General features: G+C 40.9%; 1 protein-coding gene across 5 annotated transcripts in view; it reads right to left on the bottom strand.

Moving 5' to 3' along the window:
• LOC122401431 (AT-rich interactive domain-containing protein 2) overlaps positions 1-20,707 on the bottom strand; it is a 57,224-nt gene that overhangs the window by 7,491 nt on the left and 29,026 nt on the right. For 4 of the 5 annotated variants that reach the window (XM_043403551.1, XM_043403553.1, XM_043403554.1 and 1 more), the window contains 7 exons: positions 18,397-18,494; positions 12,595-12,746; positions 2,896-3,362; positions 2,083-2,597; positions 1,517-1,902; positions 1,164-1,383; positions 690-1,080 (listed from right to left, as the gene is read on the bottom strand). In XM_043403551.1, the coding sequence (XP_043259486.1) occupies positions 690-1,080; positions 1,164-1,383; positions 1,517-1,902; positions 2,083-2,597; positions 2,896-3,362; positions 12,595-12,746; positions 18,397-18,494 (2,229 nt within the window). The remainder of the gene's footprint in view (positions 1-689; positions 1,081-1,163; positions 1,384-1,516; positions 1,903-2,082; positions 2,598-2,895; positions 3,363-12,594; positions 12,747-18,396; positions 18,495-20,707) is intronic. The other variant, XM_043403555.1, reaches the window with a different exon arrangement.

Here is a 20,707-nt window from a genome sequence, read left to right as displayed (position 1 = left end):
ATCATGCAACAATAAAATTTCTTAGTTGATTTTGTATCTAAACGAATACTATGCATTGCTTATTATACCCGGAGAAAAAATAAATATATATGTAAAATTAACAAGACCAATATACTTATTAATGTTACGTATATTATTATTTGATACCGTATTTACTATTATTACTGATAAAAGTGTGAAGGATAGAACTGTAAGCTTTGGTATGTGTACAATCAACTACATCAAGCGAATTACTTCAATTTCAAAATACAAGAAGGTATTTAATTGGAAAAAAATATCGTTCACATGTGTTTGCATATATATTTAACACATATTCATTCGCCAACTTCAGGCTACGATTATCTAACGCTTATTCAAAATGAATAAAGATGAATTCTATTATACAGGGTGTTTCAAAAACACACGTTACACTACATGAATGAAATTCCGTTCGATTTCTGCATCGTTCTATGCCGTTTAATTTCTTTTTTCTTTTGTATCTCTAACTGTTTTACAGGACACCCTGTATATGTTTCTATTTATCTGCGTGCATATGTAGCAACGGGGACACAGAGGACGTGAGACATGCAAAATGTAATGTTGTTAAGGAAAGCCCATTATTATAATAGCGTCGTGAAACCATAACCAAAAATAAGATTCAAGGTCATGAGTGGTAGAGAGAATGGTAGAAAGCTAGGACTTGGACCCACCTGACTTTTAGAATCAACCTTGGTGACTGGATTTTGGGATTGATTCGAAGTATTTGAAGTAGTGGATGGTGGTTTGGGCGGAGCAGATAATTGGGCTTTCAGGATGGGTGACGCTGGGGCGGGGGTTTTTTGAGGCCCAGATGCAGGATTGTCTAGGGCCGTGCTATCAGGAGCAGGACTTATACTCTTGATTGTACGCTGTTGTACGGGATGCACCTTTACTGGAGTTGCGTTGAGTGCTGGAATTGGAGCTGTGTTAGTCCCAACTGCAGTTTGGCTCGGATAAGTTACTTGGGGAGGTGTGGCCCGTACTCTGATTCCTTCGTAATACTGAGTACCAGTTGTTTCACCTTTCAATGGATTTGGTCCAACGCTTCCACCAAATACAGATCTGTAATGGACAAATTTACATTGGTAAGCTTTGTATTTGATCTGATAAAATTCGTGTTACCGCAGGACACTGAATCTAGTTACCTAACACATCTTGGAAAATGAAGCGGAGCAATTACGCCTCTTCTGCCAATCTTTGTGCAGCAACCTAGATACCTCTTGTACAATTCTTCTTGTTCTATACGTACACCCGGTGCAAGTTCAAAAGTAGCTCTTAACCAACCTAGAGCAAATTGCTCGTTTTCTTGTATAATTTGTTGGTGCGCGTGCTGCTGTTGAAGAGAATTGTTTGTCTCCACTGCTTCTACGCACAGATTAAAACAATAACAAGTTTATAACAAATTATCAATGCATTTGATTGTACAATAGAAAACCACTGTCTGGATCGTTTTTTTTTGTGTGTTATTTATAAATATCAATGTTGTCTTCGTACGTACTGTGCGTCGTAGATTTGGTTACAGTCGCAGCTGGAGTTGTTGGTCGCGACGGTGCTGGGCTAACGGGAGCTGGTGCTGCGGTAATCGTTGCTGGAGTAGTTGGTACAGACGCGGACACTGTCGTAGCTGGAGCTGCGGCGGTAACCGGAGTGTTCTGAGTAGTGTTCGGGGATGCCGCTACAGTGGACACTGTTTCGATCACTCTCATCAGAATACAAGCTTTCGGTCCATAACTCTGCGCTTCTACGGTTACAAGGGCGACTAACGTGTCAATAGCTCCGCGTACCCGCGCGACGCTAGTACATGGCCTTTCACCCAAAGAAGTCAAAGCATACAAACATTCCAAGGTATATACTAAAAGAGCTATGTCGTTCAGAGCTAAAAACCTGCAAAACAAACACAAACCACATGACACTTTCTCCGTATTACGTATCACATAAAAGTTAGAATGGTACGATAATCGAAATAAATTTACTCAAAATAAACTTTATATAGAAACAATGAAATATATTTTCGATCAAAGTAAAGAATACGTGTACACCAAAGTTTAGTTACAAAACAATCACCTGCATATAAGATCATAAACATTGTCTTCTAATCCAAACGTAACGATTTCTTCGTTGCTGTCTTGTTGGCTAATTTTATTAAGCACCTCCAAACAGGAAATAACAATAAACCTGTCTTGGGATTCAATTCCCTTCGCCACGCATGACAACACAACATCCGTTATCCTCTCGCCAGCTTCTTTTAAGATTATTTCATTTGCTATGTTCCCTAGTATGTCGAACCCAAGCTGATGCAAATTACTCCACCTCGCTCTCACGCACAGTAATACGAATCTCAAGAAACACCGATTCCTCCCTAATACGGCAGCGTTCTCTGGTGTAAAACTTAGATTCCGTAAAATAGATGCGATTTGCAGTACTCGTTGACCATAAGGATCTTGCGTTCCTAGCGTTCGTCCAACACAAAACAAGTCTTTGTCCTCCTCCTCAAACTTTATGGAGTTTTGGTTCTGATCTTTCAAATTCTCATCCTGATGAGATCCAATCGGATCCAATCTTGGACAATCTGGAAGTACCTAAAAGCATAACACAAATTTTTCCTTTATTCGAAAATATTTCATGTTGGCCTCAAGAATGCTCGAATACCAACTACATTTTGCTAAACTTGTACTAACATTTCACATTTGATTTGAAAGGTAAGTGAAGTCTTTTCATCGCTCTTATGAATCAAAAGAAAACGAAAGAGTGAATATACAGAAACGAGCGAGACTATGATATTCCAACGATGACTAAAATCGTGCCGGCAAAGTCAAGTTTCCTTTCAAAGCAAAATCCGCGAGTTATCGAGAACCTGGTCGATTATTTTATCCTTACCCCGTCAATGTCCATCGACGTAGAAGCCTCATCGTTCTCTGTCGGCGCGGCGCTTTTGTTCTGTTTCTCCTTCTCTAAAATTTTCCGCCTGGAAAAGGTCTTCGGGCTGGTGTTCGGTTTCTTCATGAACGTCCTCTCGTTCGTGAGATCTATCACGTCCTGAGAGTCGAGGACGTCCGACCAGAAGGAATTGATCGAGTAATTCCTTACTCGGGAGTAGACCTCGATGAAGAGCTGCCGCGTGCCCGGCGAATCGAAGACACCCGCGTGCGCCAAAAGAATGTTTACCAGACGGGGATATTTGTCGAGACGCAAGATATGCTTGCCCTCGTTCGACAGTAACGTGCAAACGTTGATGGCGAAGTCCTGCTCGTTGGGCAGCGGCGAGAGGAGAGAGAGTGCGAGCTTATCGTAGTTGGATGGCTTATAAAGGTCCGATGAAAGGCCATTGTATTCACGAAGAGATTCTGAAAATGAAATACAACACGAAATTAACTCGATCCTAAATTTCATGTACTTTTAAAATTATACAGGGTGATCGGCCACCTCGGGGAAAAATTTAATGGGAGATTCTAGAGACCAAAATAAGTCGAAAATCAAGAATACCAATTTCTTGATTGAGGCTTCGTTAATAAGTTATTAACGTTTAAATTTCAAATCATTCCGAAAAAATTATTTTTGGTTGCGGGGATCAATTACAATCATTTTTTATGAATACACATACCCTCGAAATCCCACGCACTTTCGAGACAAAAATTCGAGTAGGTAGACAAATTTTTCGATAAAATTAAAAAATTTCAAATCGTTCTGGATAAATTATTTTCGGTTGCGGGGGTCAATTACAATCATTTTTTGTGAATACACATACCCTCGAAATCCCACGCACTTTCGAGACAAAAATTCGAGTAGGTAGACAAATTTTTCGATAAAATTAAAAAATTTCAAATCGTTCTGGATAAATTATTTTCGGTTGCGGGGGTCAATTACAATCATTTTTGGTGAATACACATACCCTCGAAATCCTACGCACTTTCGAGAAAAAAATTCGAGTATGTAGACAAATTTTTCGATAAAATTAAAAAATTTCAAATCGTTCTGGATAAATTATTTTCGGTTGCGGGGGTCAATTACAATCATTTTTGGTGAATACACATACCCTCGAACTCCTACACACTACTTTCAAGAAAAATGTTCACTTCCGAAAATATAATGTGAGATTAGAAATGTTGCCCTAAAATTTCAAGCATATGTTTAAAACATGATAACTCCTGAACGGATTGGAAGATTTTAATATTTCAAACTGCAAACGACGACAATTTTAGTGAAGAATATGTAGAAATTCCAAAAATATTCGAAAAGTTGATCCTTGACCCCGCAAAATGAGAAAACCCCGATAAAAATGATCCAATTTTCAAACGGCCATAACTCCTACAATAGTTAATATATATCTTTGAAATTTTTTTCTGTAGTAGAGCTCATGGATACCTATAAATATGGATACTAAAAAGTATTAGACAAAATTTCCGTACGACGTCAAACAAATTTATGAAAAATGAAAAACGAATTTTTAAAAAATTTCAAATCGCTCTGGCTCGCGGACAGCAACTGACGATCGTGATTGAGTTTTAGTTCCTATCAGTACGCCACAAGTGTCGATCATGATTCTTATAACCTCTGTTACAAAGCAGTTTAGCATCAGTCATGTCTGTTTACTACGCGTTGATGCCTGCCGTTTGGATCCGGATTTCGTCGAGCTAAATGGTACGAGAAGGGGTTAAAAATTTATTATACAATAATAATAATCGTAACTTTTCTTTTCAGGTATAAAAGAAAATTGGAGGATGCAAGTACTAAGCGACTAATGACGCTCTGTGCAACTGGTGTGAACGACAAATCACGAGTGTAAGTAGGTTGTACCTCGGCCAGGGTCAGCCTTCTACGAAGCAACGAAAATACCCTGATCGGACGAAACTATTTGCACAACCGTGATCTTCAATACCAATCTTTGCAATAATTGTCAAAATTTCAACATATTAACAATCGATCGCGTAGATTTCGTACGATTAGCACAAACGTAGGATTGTGCATTTACAAACACGCAATAAACGTGGTTACATTAGCTGTATATTATCTAATTTCAAAATTCAGGTAAAACATGTTATTTCATGGGAATTATGGTATATTTATTTTCACATTATAATTTGGGCCAATATCGAGAACATCTTTGAGATATGGAAAGTAAGGTTAGATTACAAAAACGCAATTCGTTGAATCTAGATATTTGACTCTGCTTTCTCGTGTTTCTGAATTTGTATTTTTCCCGATTATTACAACGAATAAATAAATAATAATCCTTGGGTCGTACTACGCGAGAGTTCGAAAATCATGTGCATGAAAAGGTTAACGTACTGCTCGAGTATACCTGAAGCAGATCGTTATCTTGTTCTACCTATTATATAATATTAATGTCAAGTTGCCCGCGAATCAACTTTCGTTTTGGCAAAGTTCTCGTTCGACAGAAGAGAAAATAAATCGCGTACGATTTCGAACAGCGAATAATTAGCATAGATTACGATTGCGTGTATTTCACACAGCGGTTTAGACGCGTCATGAATTGTTCCTTTCTAACGGCATGGCACGAACGAGCACGAACAAACGTGAAACGACTCGAAGAGACTGGAACCAGATTGCCTCCTGCAATAGGGAATATTCAAATAGTTTATGCGTAGTCGAATACTATAAAGGCGCAAGATCATTAGTGTCATCGTTTTGAGGTTAGTACAGCAGAAAAGTGTAAACGAAGGTTAGGAAAGAACGTTGAACTGAAATGAATCGATTTACGGTTTCTCTCGTCTCTACTCAAATATTATGAATATTCAGTCGCTTGGTCAGCGTATAAAATATTCGAATTATATTCGCCGAGTATTTGAACCATTGAATATTCGAACGCAGAAAAAATTCGACAAGCCCCAGCCGTGGCCTGCAGAGAGCAATATTATCGCGAATCGCGGTAATCTTTTCAGCCACAAAACCGCGATCAATAGCACGTCCCGGGAGAAAATGTTACCTTTTGGCGGAAACTACGGAATCCGAAGGTCTGACGGCGGAACTCGGTGAGGAAAGGTAAAAAAAAAAAAAAAAAAGAAAAAGAAACAGTGAAAAAAAATGAGCAAAAATGATCATTCATAAAATGAATTGGGGAAAACTACTAACATTATGTAAAATATACAATTGATATATCGACTATGTCGATTCAATAAGGAAAGGTCAAACCTGTATGGTCACCGATTTAATTCTCGTTATTTATAAAAATATTTAACATTGAATTTTTGGATTTCTATACAGGTCATCTGTCTGTAAATGTGCAGGCAAATGTGCAGTATTGCAGAGTTACGTTAATAAAATTTTTAACCGTACAGTTTCACCGTAGTCAGTTGTAAAAGTAAAATCGAAGTCAGCGTTCGATTCGTACCGTTTGTGCATCGATACACGAACTAGAGGATCGCGTTTAATAACCACAATTGCTTCTCGTGTAACGTCTATCAGCCGCGATTACTGTATTTCAGTTCGCTATACCACTTCGCTCGACGTTCGACTTGAGATTGAATGCGAAATAACAACGTCAAGTCGAACTCGCCTCTGTTAAATATAATTAACCTCCAGCGTTCGCTGCTATAGAAAAATCAAAAAATAAATACTGATGCGAAAACGTCCTTCCACCAATCGCTATAAATACACACGACACGTATTCGCGTGGAAGGCGGCCTTTCTGATGCTCCTGATGCGCGATGTGGACGCATACACACGCGTTTCGTGCACCTGCAGCAGTGGTACGATATTTTTGCACCTGAGTAAAAGAAATACAGTTTGTAAACATTATAAGTAAGCTGTGCCCTTCGGTACGACTGAACCAGGGATGATTAAAACATAAATAATCGTTCGTCCATAAAATATTTCACAATTATTCGACTAAATAAATTGCTGTACATTGGTTTCATTGGCTATCTATTACTCAATTAAAAAAGTTCGATTAATCCCAACAAACAAGGCATTAATTTGTAAATTACATATGTTATGGAAATACCTTTTAAAATTCATTTTGCCTATTAATGGGCTGGACTGATTCTTATCAATAAAAAAAATACACTGTGTCTTTGCCCAGCAAGGATTTCTAGTTCACGATTTCTAGTCCGATCGAAATGGCAATAGAAAGTTAAATTTCTTCTTGGACTTTTTAGATTTACAGTTCAAAGGAGTAACGTGTAATTAATGGGATTCAATGTACGCTTTGCCCGTTATCACGGAATGTTAATGAACAACATGGAACGTTTGGTACGTAACTGGAATTATTTCCCATTCTTCTCGCGATAACAGCGATGGGGGAGTACACGGCGGTTGGTTTTCTTTTCCTGCCTCCTGTCAATGCACTCGTGTATAAATGAACACGGCCTTACAAGAGAGACCGATAAGCGATAGAAGAGTAATTTAAGCCCCATTGTGTTCATCGGTTATAAACAATAAAGAGAACGAAGAGAAAGCACGATTGAACTGTATAGGCCTCGAAACGCAATTATCTTTCGTATATACAAAATAAACAGTTATAACCCTTTGTGGTTCGAGACATTTTTAATATTTCGGGTAATTATACGGATGAGGACCTTCCTCTCTAATCTCAATGATCTTGAAATATGTTGCCAGGCACAGTACTCTAAGTAATCTTTTCCTACAAATGTTATCGTCTTCAATTCCATAAATGTTGGAAACATTTTTTGATACAAAAATAAAAATATTAGTTTCACGGAAAATCCATCCCTGGTTATAAATGGAAACCGACTAATTGCCAATTTTATATTAAGAATACAAAATTTTATTTTTATACAAAAAAAAAAAGAATATTTCAGCTTTAAAACGCAACGTTTTTAAACTTTTAATTGCTACCGAGCACACTATTAACAGGCTCTCTGTCGCATAGTTCCCGGAGATATAATTTTTGTCGTAATACGTATGAAAATAATGTTTTCAGCAATTACACAAACTGGCATGGTAGTCGACGTGTTATAAAATTGGCAAATAAATAATGGCACATGATTCTGCTAACAGTTGCTCGACTAATTATTTCCAGTAACGTGTAAGTACAGCAACTGTCTATAAATAACCATATGTATCCTTAACAAGATTTTTTACAATTTGATCGACGAATTAATAACGGAAGAGGTTAAGGGCATCGTTTCGTAAAGGAGTGATATGAGAAACGAACAGGAGGCGCTGCGCACGCGACGGTGTTAATTGGCATCAACAAAGCAGTGGTTCTTAATCCTTTGGGGCCCGTGATTGAATTCTGCCTGTGCGTGCGCGATCGCTGCAGTGGTGTGTAAATCCGCGGTCGTCGCTTATCTACTGTATAAACGCATCGCAGCAGCTGTAAACATCAACGTACTACTAAAAAACTTGTTCAGAATATCGTGCTATAAGATGTTTCAGAGTCATCAAAATCATTCACCTGTTTATTATACTATCTGTAAAATGAGATTCAGGGGGTGGTAGCACCCGGTAGCCTCCTTTTTGATCCGTGCCTGACAGCAGTGAATGTAAACGATGACAAACGCTGTAACGAGTCACGCCGCGGTGGCATGTGCAGGGATAGAGAGCATCCGTGTATCGATGGCACGCGGTCTAAACGTCACCAGAGTGGTTGGGGGTTCTCCTGGATGACGCCAGGTTTCGGACGACGCAACGAGTGAGAAAGAGGGGGTGGTGATAGGGTAAAAAGTGGGAGAGGGGGCACGCGTATAGCTGAAAACGTTGGTGGGGTCGGATTCGGAAGTTACGGAGCATCGCGCAAGCGCAGAGGCTGCCGTATTACGCTGGGAGAGGATCGAGGATTCGCGGAACACCTATCCCCGCAAACGCTTATTGATTGTGACGCTCTAGCATCGTATCTCCTTCTCTGTCTTTTTCTCGCTCTTTCGTTCAGGTTTCCTCTTTAGCTCTTGTATGTATCTTTGATTTTCTGTCTATTTTGCTAGCTATCGCGCGCTTTCTCGGATTTTCAACGTTCCTTTCTCATTCGATTCTATTACAATGCATAATAAAATAGTGTTCGACTGCGATAAATAGACCAATCGACCTAAGTTACGCGACGCGCGCTGTTCCATCGGTAATTTGACATTTTCGTTGTCACGTGTATGTGATTATACAAAGAGACAGGCAATCGTACGGTAGGGGGTTAAACAAGGATTTATTCCGACCCTGGATCAACACAGATCGAAGATTTGCCATCGCCACGACTTAACTCGGCGCGGATAAATCGAAAGCAGCCGTCGATCGTCGGTAAAGCTAGGCAGAAGCGTCGAAATACAAATTCAATGACTACGCGTTACGAATACATAACGAATGGTTTAACGCGCGCGTCACGCGACTTCGATACCTCCATATAATGTTACGCATGAACGCGAATATGCAGTGCGAGACAAGGTGGGATTTTGTACACGGATAACAAGCTCCTTAAACGCGGGCATCGATTTTGTGGCGCACGCCCATTATTTTATCGCCGCAATTGTCACCCGTGGCGATTTCAAAATGATGCCAAAACCGATTTTCAGCCAAATCGCCACGATCTTTAAACTAAATTGGAGATGTACAATATCCCTGCAATTTTATCCTTGCACTCTTCCAATGCAACCATTTCACGGCGACGATCACGTATGCGTGACTTCGATGGCCGGCGACATGGAGGTGTCATGTTTATTTCAAATACGAAACAAAACGAAGAGACAAATTTTAACGTATTCAGGATAAAAGTTAACTAACTGATATAGTCCGCCGACAAAGTGTTAAGATTCGAATAAAATGTTGGTCATCTCTGACCGAAACCCGAAACGTTCGCCACCACGACCGTTTTTCTGGTCTGCTCTGTATCGCTCGGATGTGTGGGGGCGAAAGGAGCGTAGAAAAGCGACACAGAGAGGTGAAAAGAGAGTGGGGTGGGCTGAACAGTTCGGTGTGACGAAGCTGTGATAGTCGATCGTACGCATGCGCATGAAATATAGACCCGCGTTCCGACAGTCGGAGCGCGGCTACGGAGGTGTATGCGCGGCTCTATGTGTGTCATGATTATTGCCCATTAAATTATCTCGCGCACGTTGTGCGCGACTCTGCTCTCGCTCGTGACACACGGTCTTGCGGTCGTGTGCACGGGTAAATATATGCGATATGTATAGATATAAGAGGGGACCCCCTCCCAGTATATCTATATATCAACGTGTATCTGTATTCGCGGTACACGTATAAGCGCGTTTATTCCCAGCCAGACTGGCTCTCTATCTCTATATTCCTCTTTCGCCCGACAACAGCTCCACAGAAGCACGTCAATAACCCGTTGCCGCCTCGACGTGCTGCATATAGCGCATTTATAGCAGCGAGGCCCGCGCACATGTGCTCTTCGCGGCTGCCAACACACTTACCGATGCTTTTTTCACGGAACGAGTTTTCGTTTCGGGGGCTTTCACCTGTTTCTACTGCGCCTCGTGCGATTCCTCCAGCGAGCGAGCCTTTGCGCGCGCGTCACAGACGGCACTTCAGTTTCTCACCGCGTTCGGCTTACAACCATGCTCGTTCGCTCTGCGTTTCGCGCGACATCTCCTCTATCTCCTCAAGTCTATTTAAACAATTTATCGTCGGTTATTAAACGCAGCATTCGATCATCCTGGGTATACAAATTTAGTTATTCGGAATTCGTATCCTTCGTCTCGCTTAACGATATCAATTTCGTTTCCTAACCTCACTTCGTCGTCATTCTGACACAGGAAAGAGAACACTAGCATACATTAATTTTTTAAATTTCTGTTTCATTTTACTTTTTTTGAAGTACAGTGTCGTATCAACCGAGATTAACAGATGTTGATTCGTAAATCGTCAACGACGAATTACCAAGAAACGCGAAACGATAATGCACGACGCATGCAACACGCTGCTCGGTTTGAAACTAATTGGGGCAGGATGTAATTACACGAGGAAGTATTTATCCTTTATTTTTTTTTTTCATGAACGCAGAATTGGTAATTGAACACCAAGCGAAACAATAGAATGTTCCGAAGATTAAACGTAACGATATACAAGGTGTCCAGAGATAATTCCTCTCAGAATAGGAAATTGCAAGTGTGCAAAAAAACTTTGTATGAATCTTGATACGAAGACGCAGAAATTATGAAGCGAGCAACAGCGTGAAAGTAAAAAAATGTTCGATAAAATTTATTGCGACGCTTTCCAAAGTGTCGCACGGACCAATTCTACCCAGAGAAAGCTACGGATACCGGATCGTCGTGAAAGAACCAGCGGAGTCGGTTGAGCAAACTATAGTGAACCACAACGCGTGCATATGTTTGCTTGTACTTTATTTCTTTAGAAAACTGTAGAGATTAACACTATTTTTTAAAAATATTTTCCCAGGGTAAAATTGTAGGGTTGATGGAAAATACCGATCGTTGGGTCTAGGGATCGTTACCTTCGTGCGTCTAGGGGACTTTATTCTTAGGGACTTGGTCGCTGGTGAAACCTCGTAACACCGGCCAAACGAATTGTTCTCCGTAGCAGCGTGGTCTTTTTTGTCAACACAAATAGGCCGCAAACGTTGGACGAAAAACTCCTGACAAACGGAAATTGCTAACGTAGCGAATTATTGAACCGTGGCGCACGCACGCTTACCCTACTCCACACACGTACACGCACACGTGGCTGTTCACTAGCCAGAAAGAGAGAGAGAACGCGCGTGCGCGCGCGTGTATCGACGGTAAGCGAGTAAAAGAGAAAAATAGAGGAACAATGCACAGTTGGAAAACGCATTTGAAAGTCGTTCGAGCGTGTGGACGTGCATGCGAAATGTATCGCGGCGGCAATGTAACGGATCGTAAATTCAGCGGGTTCGGTTCGGCAAACGTTATGGGGTTTTGCGTGGCAAAAATGTAATTGGAGACACACCGTTGGTCACCAAGATTTCGCTATTCCGTACACTGCATAAAAAAAAGCGATCGTAGAAACTGATGTTACGGAGAGCCTGTAAGGGGACACGAAGATACGGCGAAAGGGGAGTGAGTATCTAAGCGTGTTCGTTCCGGACTTGTACGTGGAAGTAGAGGTAAAAGGTATTGGCCGCTCAAGGTCACTCTTCCCACTGCGGATCATCCCAGGCAGCGTTAGCCATTTTTGCTTTTACGATCTTTCGTCGCGGGGCTCTTGTCGCAGACGTGTAATAAAAATGTACTGATTCTGTTAACACCCTGGCATACAATAACAATGCGTTAAATTCTTGCACCCTATTTTATTTAAAAAGTTCAAGATGCTCCCCGTCAATTGCCTAAATACTAAAATCTCATCGAATGTCGAGGACATTCCTAGAACTGAGAAACGGACAGTCGACGCGTTGCCCAGATTTCAGAACAGCCTTCTAGCTCTTGTGATTTTAAGTTCTCTGTTGCGATTTATTGCAAGGTATTCACGCTGATGTCATGAATCACTGAACGCCAATCATAGTTTTTACATGATCAGCCGGTCGGAGACCTCTGAGGCTGTCTGCGGTGCTAGTGAAATGTAAGAATCGTTTTCTAAACAGAGACAGCTTGTATCAACACACGAAAGCTTCCAACGGCTTGTATGGTACGAAGGATCAGACACGAAGGGAACAGAAGAGTAAGGTTCAATTACCTGCGACATTGTGTTGATGATGATTATACGTAAGAGGAACGGAGTGTAATGCCCTGGCAGACCACTTTCTGTGTCTGGAGTCCTCGTCATCGTCGTCGGCTTGTTGGCCGTCCTCTCCTAAGAAATGCACCTTCTCGTACCTGTCCAGATACCTGCAACAAGGTGCAAATCTGTCAGACCTTGAACAAGGGAAACATCTGGCCAAACGCAATACTACAAATTATAAGAAACATCTCAGCACCGCCATTCACATCGCTTTTTTAAAATATATGATATCTTGCTTATATTTGCTTACGACAGAATTTGTTGAAAATTCAATTTAAAAATATTTTTATTCTATACGAATTTTCGACACAGGCACGTAAATAAATAAATAAATAAATAAAAAAAAATTGCAGATAGAAACACGACTTCGACGTGAGCAAAGCTGCTGGTAATAGCCAATAATAAAAAAAACCAATGTATAGCAATTTATTTGCGACGTCTATTCGATCAAGCGGTTGAATTTTTATTTGTTCGTCGCGAAATATTTCACCCTATGATTGAAATTTTTATTTTTATTTAACGAGAAACGGATGACAACTTGTTTACCTTTATTTTCGTTACTCGACATTTTTATTTAAGCAAGACTTCGTTGTCTATCCTTCGCGCGGGGTTTTCTCTCCGTCTGATCAACCTAACTATGGACGAACGAAATAAAATACAGATAAACAGTTCGAACGCTTATTTGTTTTGCCAGGATTCTCACGTTTTCTTTCCGTCGTACGAACGAACGAAAACCTCTCGGTCGAAAAAAGGAAGAATTGCCGAGCATACAATCGAGTCGAAGACAATCGTTTCTCTGTCCCTGACTTTGCAGATATAAAAGAGAGCCGAAACTCGACGGAATACAAATGCACGGCAGTCCTTCTGTTCTCTTAACGAATGGTAATAGCCGAAGAAAATATGACTGGAACGCTGCCTTTGACAACGTCCATTACACTTCTCCCTCTTCGTGTGTTTCACCGGGACACCCGTTCCTTTGTTCGTTAGAAACTTTTTAGTCTCGACACCCGTACCAACCCCCAAAATTCGCCTGGAAAGACCCTTGTCATCGCCCGGAGATCCCACACTCTTTAGTGGCTATGGCGTGATTAATAACGAGGGACAAACTATACGATTCAAATTATTATACTTGGCCAGCGATTACAAACGTAACCTATATAAATATTTTTCATGTATTAAATTTCTTTACAATCCACCTGCAAAACACATTCAGTTGATATACGTGTTTCTAATACTGAAACTTTCAAGTAATCGTTTCTCGGAAGAATGCGAAACTGTTTTATATTATTTTCATTCTAAGCGATCAATTAAAGGATTAAACCAACTTCACAAATTAATGAATGTACATAGGTATTATCTTTTTTTTCTCACTTTCATCGTGATATCTTGCTGGAAGATGTATTATTTATGACCGCCCGCTATACTATTCCATTATCAGAATAAGGAATAGTACGAGGTTTACGTTAACGTCGTTATTTCACACATTGCACACAGAATCGTAGATCTGTATCTTTTATTTCACTAATGTTTTGCGAAAGAGATACATAAATTTGTAAGTTTTTACATTTGTGATGATATACATGGTTGCATCCTGATTTCTAGTTGCAAAGTAATCACAGTAAACACACGAGGCGAATCTGCGTTAACAATTAATTTTAATTAACCCTTCGAAGCCTGAGAATAATTTTGTCCGAAGCAATTGCGAGCTTTTTCTAAATGTTCATAATATTTCTATTTTACTTTTTATCCATGACAATTTTACTCTCATTGACGTGGATGATCGAGACTCTACTGCATAATCGATGCAAGTAAGACAGCGAACTTGTCGTTTCATGTTCAACGGGTATGAAATTCGAAACCCTTATTTCGGCTACTGAACACGATCGTCGATACCGGGCTGACACAAAGAAAACAAGAAAAAGTACCCTCGTTTCCACAACTTCTCTTTTTTCGGTCCATTTACGTGCACCCTTCTCCACGTCTAACTCAATTTTAAACCCAACCATACCTTTTCCACCGACTATAGGCGTTTCAGTTGATAAAAAAATTAAGTAAAATAAAATAACAGTGACCCTCGAACCTTCGATCCTTCGAAATGACACCATACACGAACAAGTTTCGGGTATCCATTACATTAAAAATGTTATACAGAGGACGAAATTTTTATAAAAACCCTGCAGTATCATTACTACGAAACATTGGAAACTGATCTATAACTCTAGTGTTAATTACAAGTAATTTTTAACCTCTTCAGGGACGAATTTTGTTTTCTTTCTTTTTGTCTATTTATTATTGACAGTAACTATAATTATAAAAAAAAAAAAAAAAAACTAAACGTCCACATATGTGGCTAAGGGTGAAGAGGTTAAAGAAGCTTTTCGACTCTGCCGGATTTTGACCCTACCAAAAAAAAAGTGATATCGGTAAAACCTGTCTGATACTTGGCCACATTCGGTGTTCCCCGCTTTTCCCGCCAGCGACCGACGGAAGGACACGGCCGGTTTCCAAGGACCGTCGTGACGCGCGCGACTGTTGGCGAAACCCCACGTGGCGACCGGTTCCCGTCGACTTACGCCGCATTATCGCTCGCGGCGATTCCGATCCGGGCGCGAAACACGCGTCGTCCTACTACGGGATCAACGCGCGCCGGTCTATGAGGCCGCGGAGTTACTAAACTCCGCGACGACCGCGAGAGACCGACAGATCGACCGACCGACCGACCGACTGAACGTCGAGAGTACGACGAACTCGGTGGCCAACGCGCGAATGGGGTAGCTTGTGGACAGAAACAGAGGGGGGAGTAGGGGGCTGAAGGAAGGAGATGGAGACTCTCGAGAACGAGAGAGACGATGATAATAATAATAATAAGAGAAACAGAGAGAGAGAGAGAGAGAGAGAGCCATAGGAATAGAAGAGAAAAGAAGGGGGGGAGAGAGGACACGGAGTCGTGGGTGGGCGAAAGAAAGTGGTGGGGGTAGGTGTAGCGGATCCATTCATGCACCAACGTAGAGTACGGAAGGTGCAGGCGTTGGAGCACCCGGCCAGAGCCTGATTGGCCGTTGCTGAGTGCAGACTGAGCACAGACACTTTGACTGCTACTGTGACGGTCGTTGGTGCACGCTCCGTATAGATCGAGAGAGTAGGAAGCTCTGTCTACTAAGCGCCGGTGGTGCGACTGTAGGGTCCGGCCAACAGTCACGTGTCCTGGCTGCGACGTCTGGGGCTATGAATGAACCAGCTTTCGGATCTCCGCGGGCCTCCTCGGGAAATCCCCGCGGTTCTGTGTTCCGCCGGCTATCGGCGGGACGCTCGACGCGCTCGCGTGGGTATTTTGTTCAGTCGTTGGGAATCCGTCGCGAGTGGGTCACCTTGGACGGAGTTGGACTAGGAACTGCTTGATGTTTACACTCTGTATACGTGCGTATACATTTTGTAATTAAATCGTATGGCAAGGGGTTAACTTCGCTACTCCTACTCAAATAAAATCATAGATTTGTCCACCGTAGGTAAGATTTTATGCAGTTGCTCAAACGATAGAAATCATATTCTATAAATATCAATGAATAATGAATCTTGTGGGTGTTCGGAGCATGCTATATTTACGGACACTAAATCAGGCGAGAAGACTTCGCCGTGTCCGTTTCTATTTTTGTATAAGTTTTCCTTGTATGCTTTGATCATTACGATTCATAAGATTTGACGCTATTTGCAATAATAGACAAGTATGCCTTCTATGCTAAATAATTATTTCTATGTGTACTTCCGTGGAACAATCGTCTGCGACTGCTGGTAATGGAAAATAAAACAAGGATTCTAGATGTTTCAATGCCAACTGCAAACTGCATTAATTGTTATTAGTATACTTATCTAATTATTCATCTTGAAAGATTACATCTTTTCTCAGGCTATTCTATGGAACATGGTGTGGAAAAAGTTCAGTGACAAGTTTTAGGAGGCATGCGATGATTGTTAAAACGAACAAAGAATATTCTCATACGTGACTTTAAAATTATTACTTATTGCAATATAAGCGAGATATTTTAGACGCTAGCCTTAAGTGGGGCAACCTTTTATTAAGTGGATTAATAAATATGTATTTGCAAAATTTCTCTAAATTTCAATTTCTAATGCGGTGCACATCGGTATGTGAAATTTACATAAACGAAAGTTCCTTAGAGCTCTCGATAAATATTTGAGAGTGTCATCAACACTGTCAATGTCGACACTTCAAGAGTTAAAGCAGAAATTTGAATTGATTAGAATTTGGAAAAGTGAGTCTTAACATGTAGCATTCGAAGTGCACCCTGGCGGTGCTACTGACAATTTCTTGCAAACCTCAAAAGGCGCCACTACAGCGCCACGTTATCTTTTCTGCAATGATACTATAACTATGATAATATTATCTGCTTGCAAATATCTTATCTTAAAACCAGCCATGTGTGGACAACATTCTAAAATAAACTTCACGATAATACATATTGTGCATTTTTACTTCTGCATTTATGTTCACCTACCAAATATATAAAGGGCATTTTAAACAAAAATGTTATTCAATATTAAGTGTCGATCTTAATACGATTATTTTTGTAAATGTACGATATGTCATACGACAATTATATTATTGACACGTAAAATCTACATAAAATTGACAATATTAGTAATATTCTTATAAAGAGACGCGAACAGACTTATCACATAACCTAATATATAATTTTACTATTTAATTTTTTATTAGCCAGTAGAAAATATTACTTAATATTATTTAAAAGGTTATGCACCGCTGACACGAAGGCACGTCTAAGGTAATATCCGTTAAAACGAAATACAGATGCTTCAGTACAATATACGTATTTCATCGATTGGACGCTATAAATGTAAACGTTGGTATACTTTCGTGAAAGAGCGTGCGTCCGAGGAAAGGTTAGGGCAGTATTTCGTCGCGCGACGAAGGGTTCGTAACGACCAATAATGGGAACCACGTTATCTTCGCCCAATAGGCGGGGGATGGCGGAAGCGTCGCGGATACAACGGAATGGCGCGAAAGATACGAAGGACGCAGCAAAGAAGAATTGACCGCGTTCTTGTTTGCAAGCGGCGCACGGTAACAAGGTTGCACACATAGCTTAACCGGGGAGAGAGGACAGCGACTCAGGAACCACGTGGGCTCGTCAGCGGGGCCAGAGTATGAATGAACGAACGAACGTACGTACTATACGATACGGAAAATGGTGGTGGGGCGTAGGTACCAGAGTGCCGATACGCCGGTGGTGGCCGTGCGGTAAAACGTCGCTGGCTCTCCTACTCTTGCAGACGCTCGCGGACCGCCAGACATAATGGAACATCGTGCTATGACAATGATAGAGCGAGGAGAATGTGGGGGTCGGGGGTTACTCGAGAAAGTTGCTACGAATCCCGTTTCCATCTTCCGCGGCGCCTTCAATCGAGCCTCTTGCGTACTCGGAGACTGCAGGGACTTAATACCGGCATAGCCTTCGATTTTTTTTCGTAACCTTATCCAACGAGAGTCGCACGGTATCTTGTGGGGCAGGAAACACAATGGATCCTCAGATCCGCAGATCGTATCGGGAAAGTAGACATCCGTGTAACGTAACACGATGTCCGCGTGCATTAAAGTACTTTTTACGCGATGTTGAGCGTGCCGGCACGGTTCACCTGCTTCTCGAATGATGTACGACGCGATGCCGACAGTTTCTAAAATAAATTGATGGATGGTAGGAGCGCGTCTTAGATACTTACCTAAGGTAAATTTGTTTAAGGCCAACCCCGCTGTTGACGCAGCCGTTGGGTAGATGGAATTGTTCGCATAGCAATGTCCACTCGTTTCTGCTATTAACCTGAAACACAAAACGACCGCGGGAAATGTTAAATGTCGGTCATTTGATCGTGCGAGAAAATTAGAAAAGGAATGAAAATAAGAAGGGCTTTAAAATTCAATATTTGCACAAAGCAAACAATCCACACGAGTGAAACCGTTAGCAAAAGCTAGTTCAAGACTAAAAGAGTTTTATCTTACGTGTGCAAAATTTGAAATTTAAGTACTCGATAATTCTTTCTGAAAAAAAAGAACCGCAAATGTCATTCAATTTTTAGGACTTAATAGAGACAGACGAGGATCATTTTACAGCCATGGATGGATTTACGTTGGTATTTATGGCTCGCATTATTTATAGCCGTTAGGCTGTTTGAACAGCGACAAAGAGACGCAATGCGCGCCTCAAAACGAATTTACCGTGGAATTCGATTTTTTTTTCACCCGCCATGCCGTCGCTTTAATGCATCGATTACGATAGCTCCAAGTGTAACATGTCGTTTTAGACTCGTTTAAGATTACGAATTACTGGCTCTCGTTAACGGGTTATTTTTAACGAATATTATTCCTCGTTGCCTGATACAGCGTCACGAATCATTCGTCTGGTTGTTCTTCTCTTTCGAAAATAAAAATACCGACGGACGAGGGATATTAAGCATTTATAACCCAAATTACTTTTGGCCTCTGAAAAGAATTATACGATAGAATCAATGTTTTTCGAATTCCTATTCAAATGTTTAAAAGCGTGGGTGGTGTTATACTTATGATCCGCAGAGTATTAGCTAAAAGGCGTCGCTTTTAACCGTTCTGGATCCCAAAAATACCGATTACTTTCGCAAAAGAGACGGAACGGTCGCGAAAAATTCAACTCGACGCGAACCTGTAGCTGGACGCCGGATTACGACACGCTCGCGGCGTCTTTGCGCGAAATGATCCAACCGACATAACGCTCTGACGAGTACCAAGAAGCGATAGGCGGGGGAAATATTCGAAGCTCGGCGGTGGCTCGTTTACGACTCGGCGTCCAGCCAAAGGGGAGTTTACGGTTTCGTCCACGAACCAGAGTTGAAAGCTCACGCGCCGCCAGATACACTCGTACACGAAAGTATTCGACGCTTACGTTTATAACGGTCAACTAATAAAATATATATGTTAAACTGAAACATTCCAAGCAACCAAACGACCCTAAAACATGAAATTGAGAAAACGATTCAACAGTATATACTATTTTTACAATACATTTATTGTAATCACGTACCAGAGGTGGTTCACCAAAGTATTTGAAATTAAACGACGTTCCTGAATATCACAGAATTGTAAACAAATATTGCTCAGATTATTGGTAGTTAGTAGAAAGGAAACAGTGTTCAAATTTCTATCACAATTTTCACTATTAATAATATCAAAATGAATAGCAAGAAATTCGAAACAGACAAATCCATAAGAGGATACACAACTTGTAAACAGAAGGAAGTCTATCGTACATATTGTGACGAAATTGAATACGCGTGGTAACAGTCTGACGTTGTAAATTATCGTATTACATCAAATGCTTCAGTTTAACGTACATATATGTTTCATTGGTCGAATATTCTAAATGCAAGCGTTCGAATACTTTCGTATACGAGTGTAGGTCCCCTTTCGCGGCGAGAACGTGTGTGCTGTACCGAATATACCGGGAGCCGTGATCCGTCAGAGGCACAAGATGAATACCAACGGCATCGCGCTTCGAGGGGAATTCCTAGTAGTGGGATACGAGATAAAACGGCCCGGCGGGATATAAATTTCTTCGCCGCCGCGCTGAAAAAATAACCGACGACTCGTGTTACGCGGCTCGAACACACACGTGTCGCGCGTTGACAGGAAAAGAGAGAACGTTTGTTTATTATATGCCCCTGGACCGAGGTCCCCTAAGAGCATTTATCCGAAAATACTGAATTTTCGCGGAATACAAAACCAACTAGGTAGAAAAGTGAAGTACAAAACAATTGGCCGAAAAATGTGCAATCGAAAGTCGATAAAGAAAATGTAATCTGCACAATATTTTTTCATTTTTAACCCCTTCTTTTATACTTATAAATATAATCTACGTTTGGAAAAACTTTAATGGCGGATTCTAGAGGCCAATATAAGACGAAAATCAAGAATACCAATTTGTTGATGGAGCTTTCGTTAAAAAGTTATTAGCAATTAAATTAAAAAATTTCAAATCGTTCTGGAAAAATTATTTTCGGTTAC

The sequence above is a fragment of the Colletes gigas genome, unplaced genomic scaffold, assembly GCF_013123115.1.
Source record: "Colletes gigas isolate AHSC1104 unplaced genomic scaffold, ASM1312311v1 Colletes_gigas_Sc00025, whole genome shotgun sequence".
In the NCBI taxonomy this organism is placed as follows: Eukaryota; Metazoa; Arthropoda; class Insecta; order Hymenoptera; family Colletidae; genus Colletes; species Colletes gigas.
Note: the sequence above shows the minus strand (reverse complement) of the source record. Positions and strands in the feature narration are given on the sequence as shown.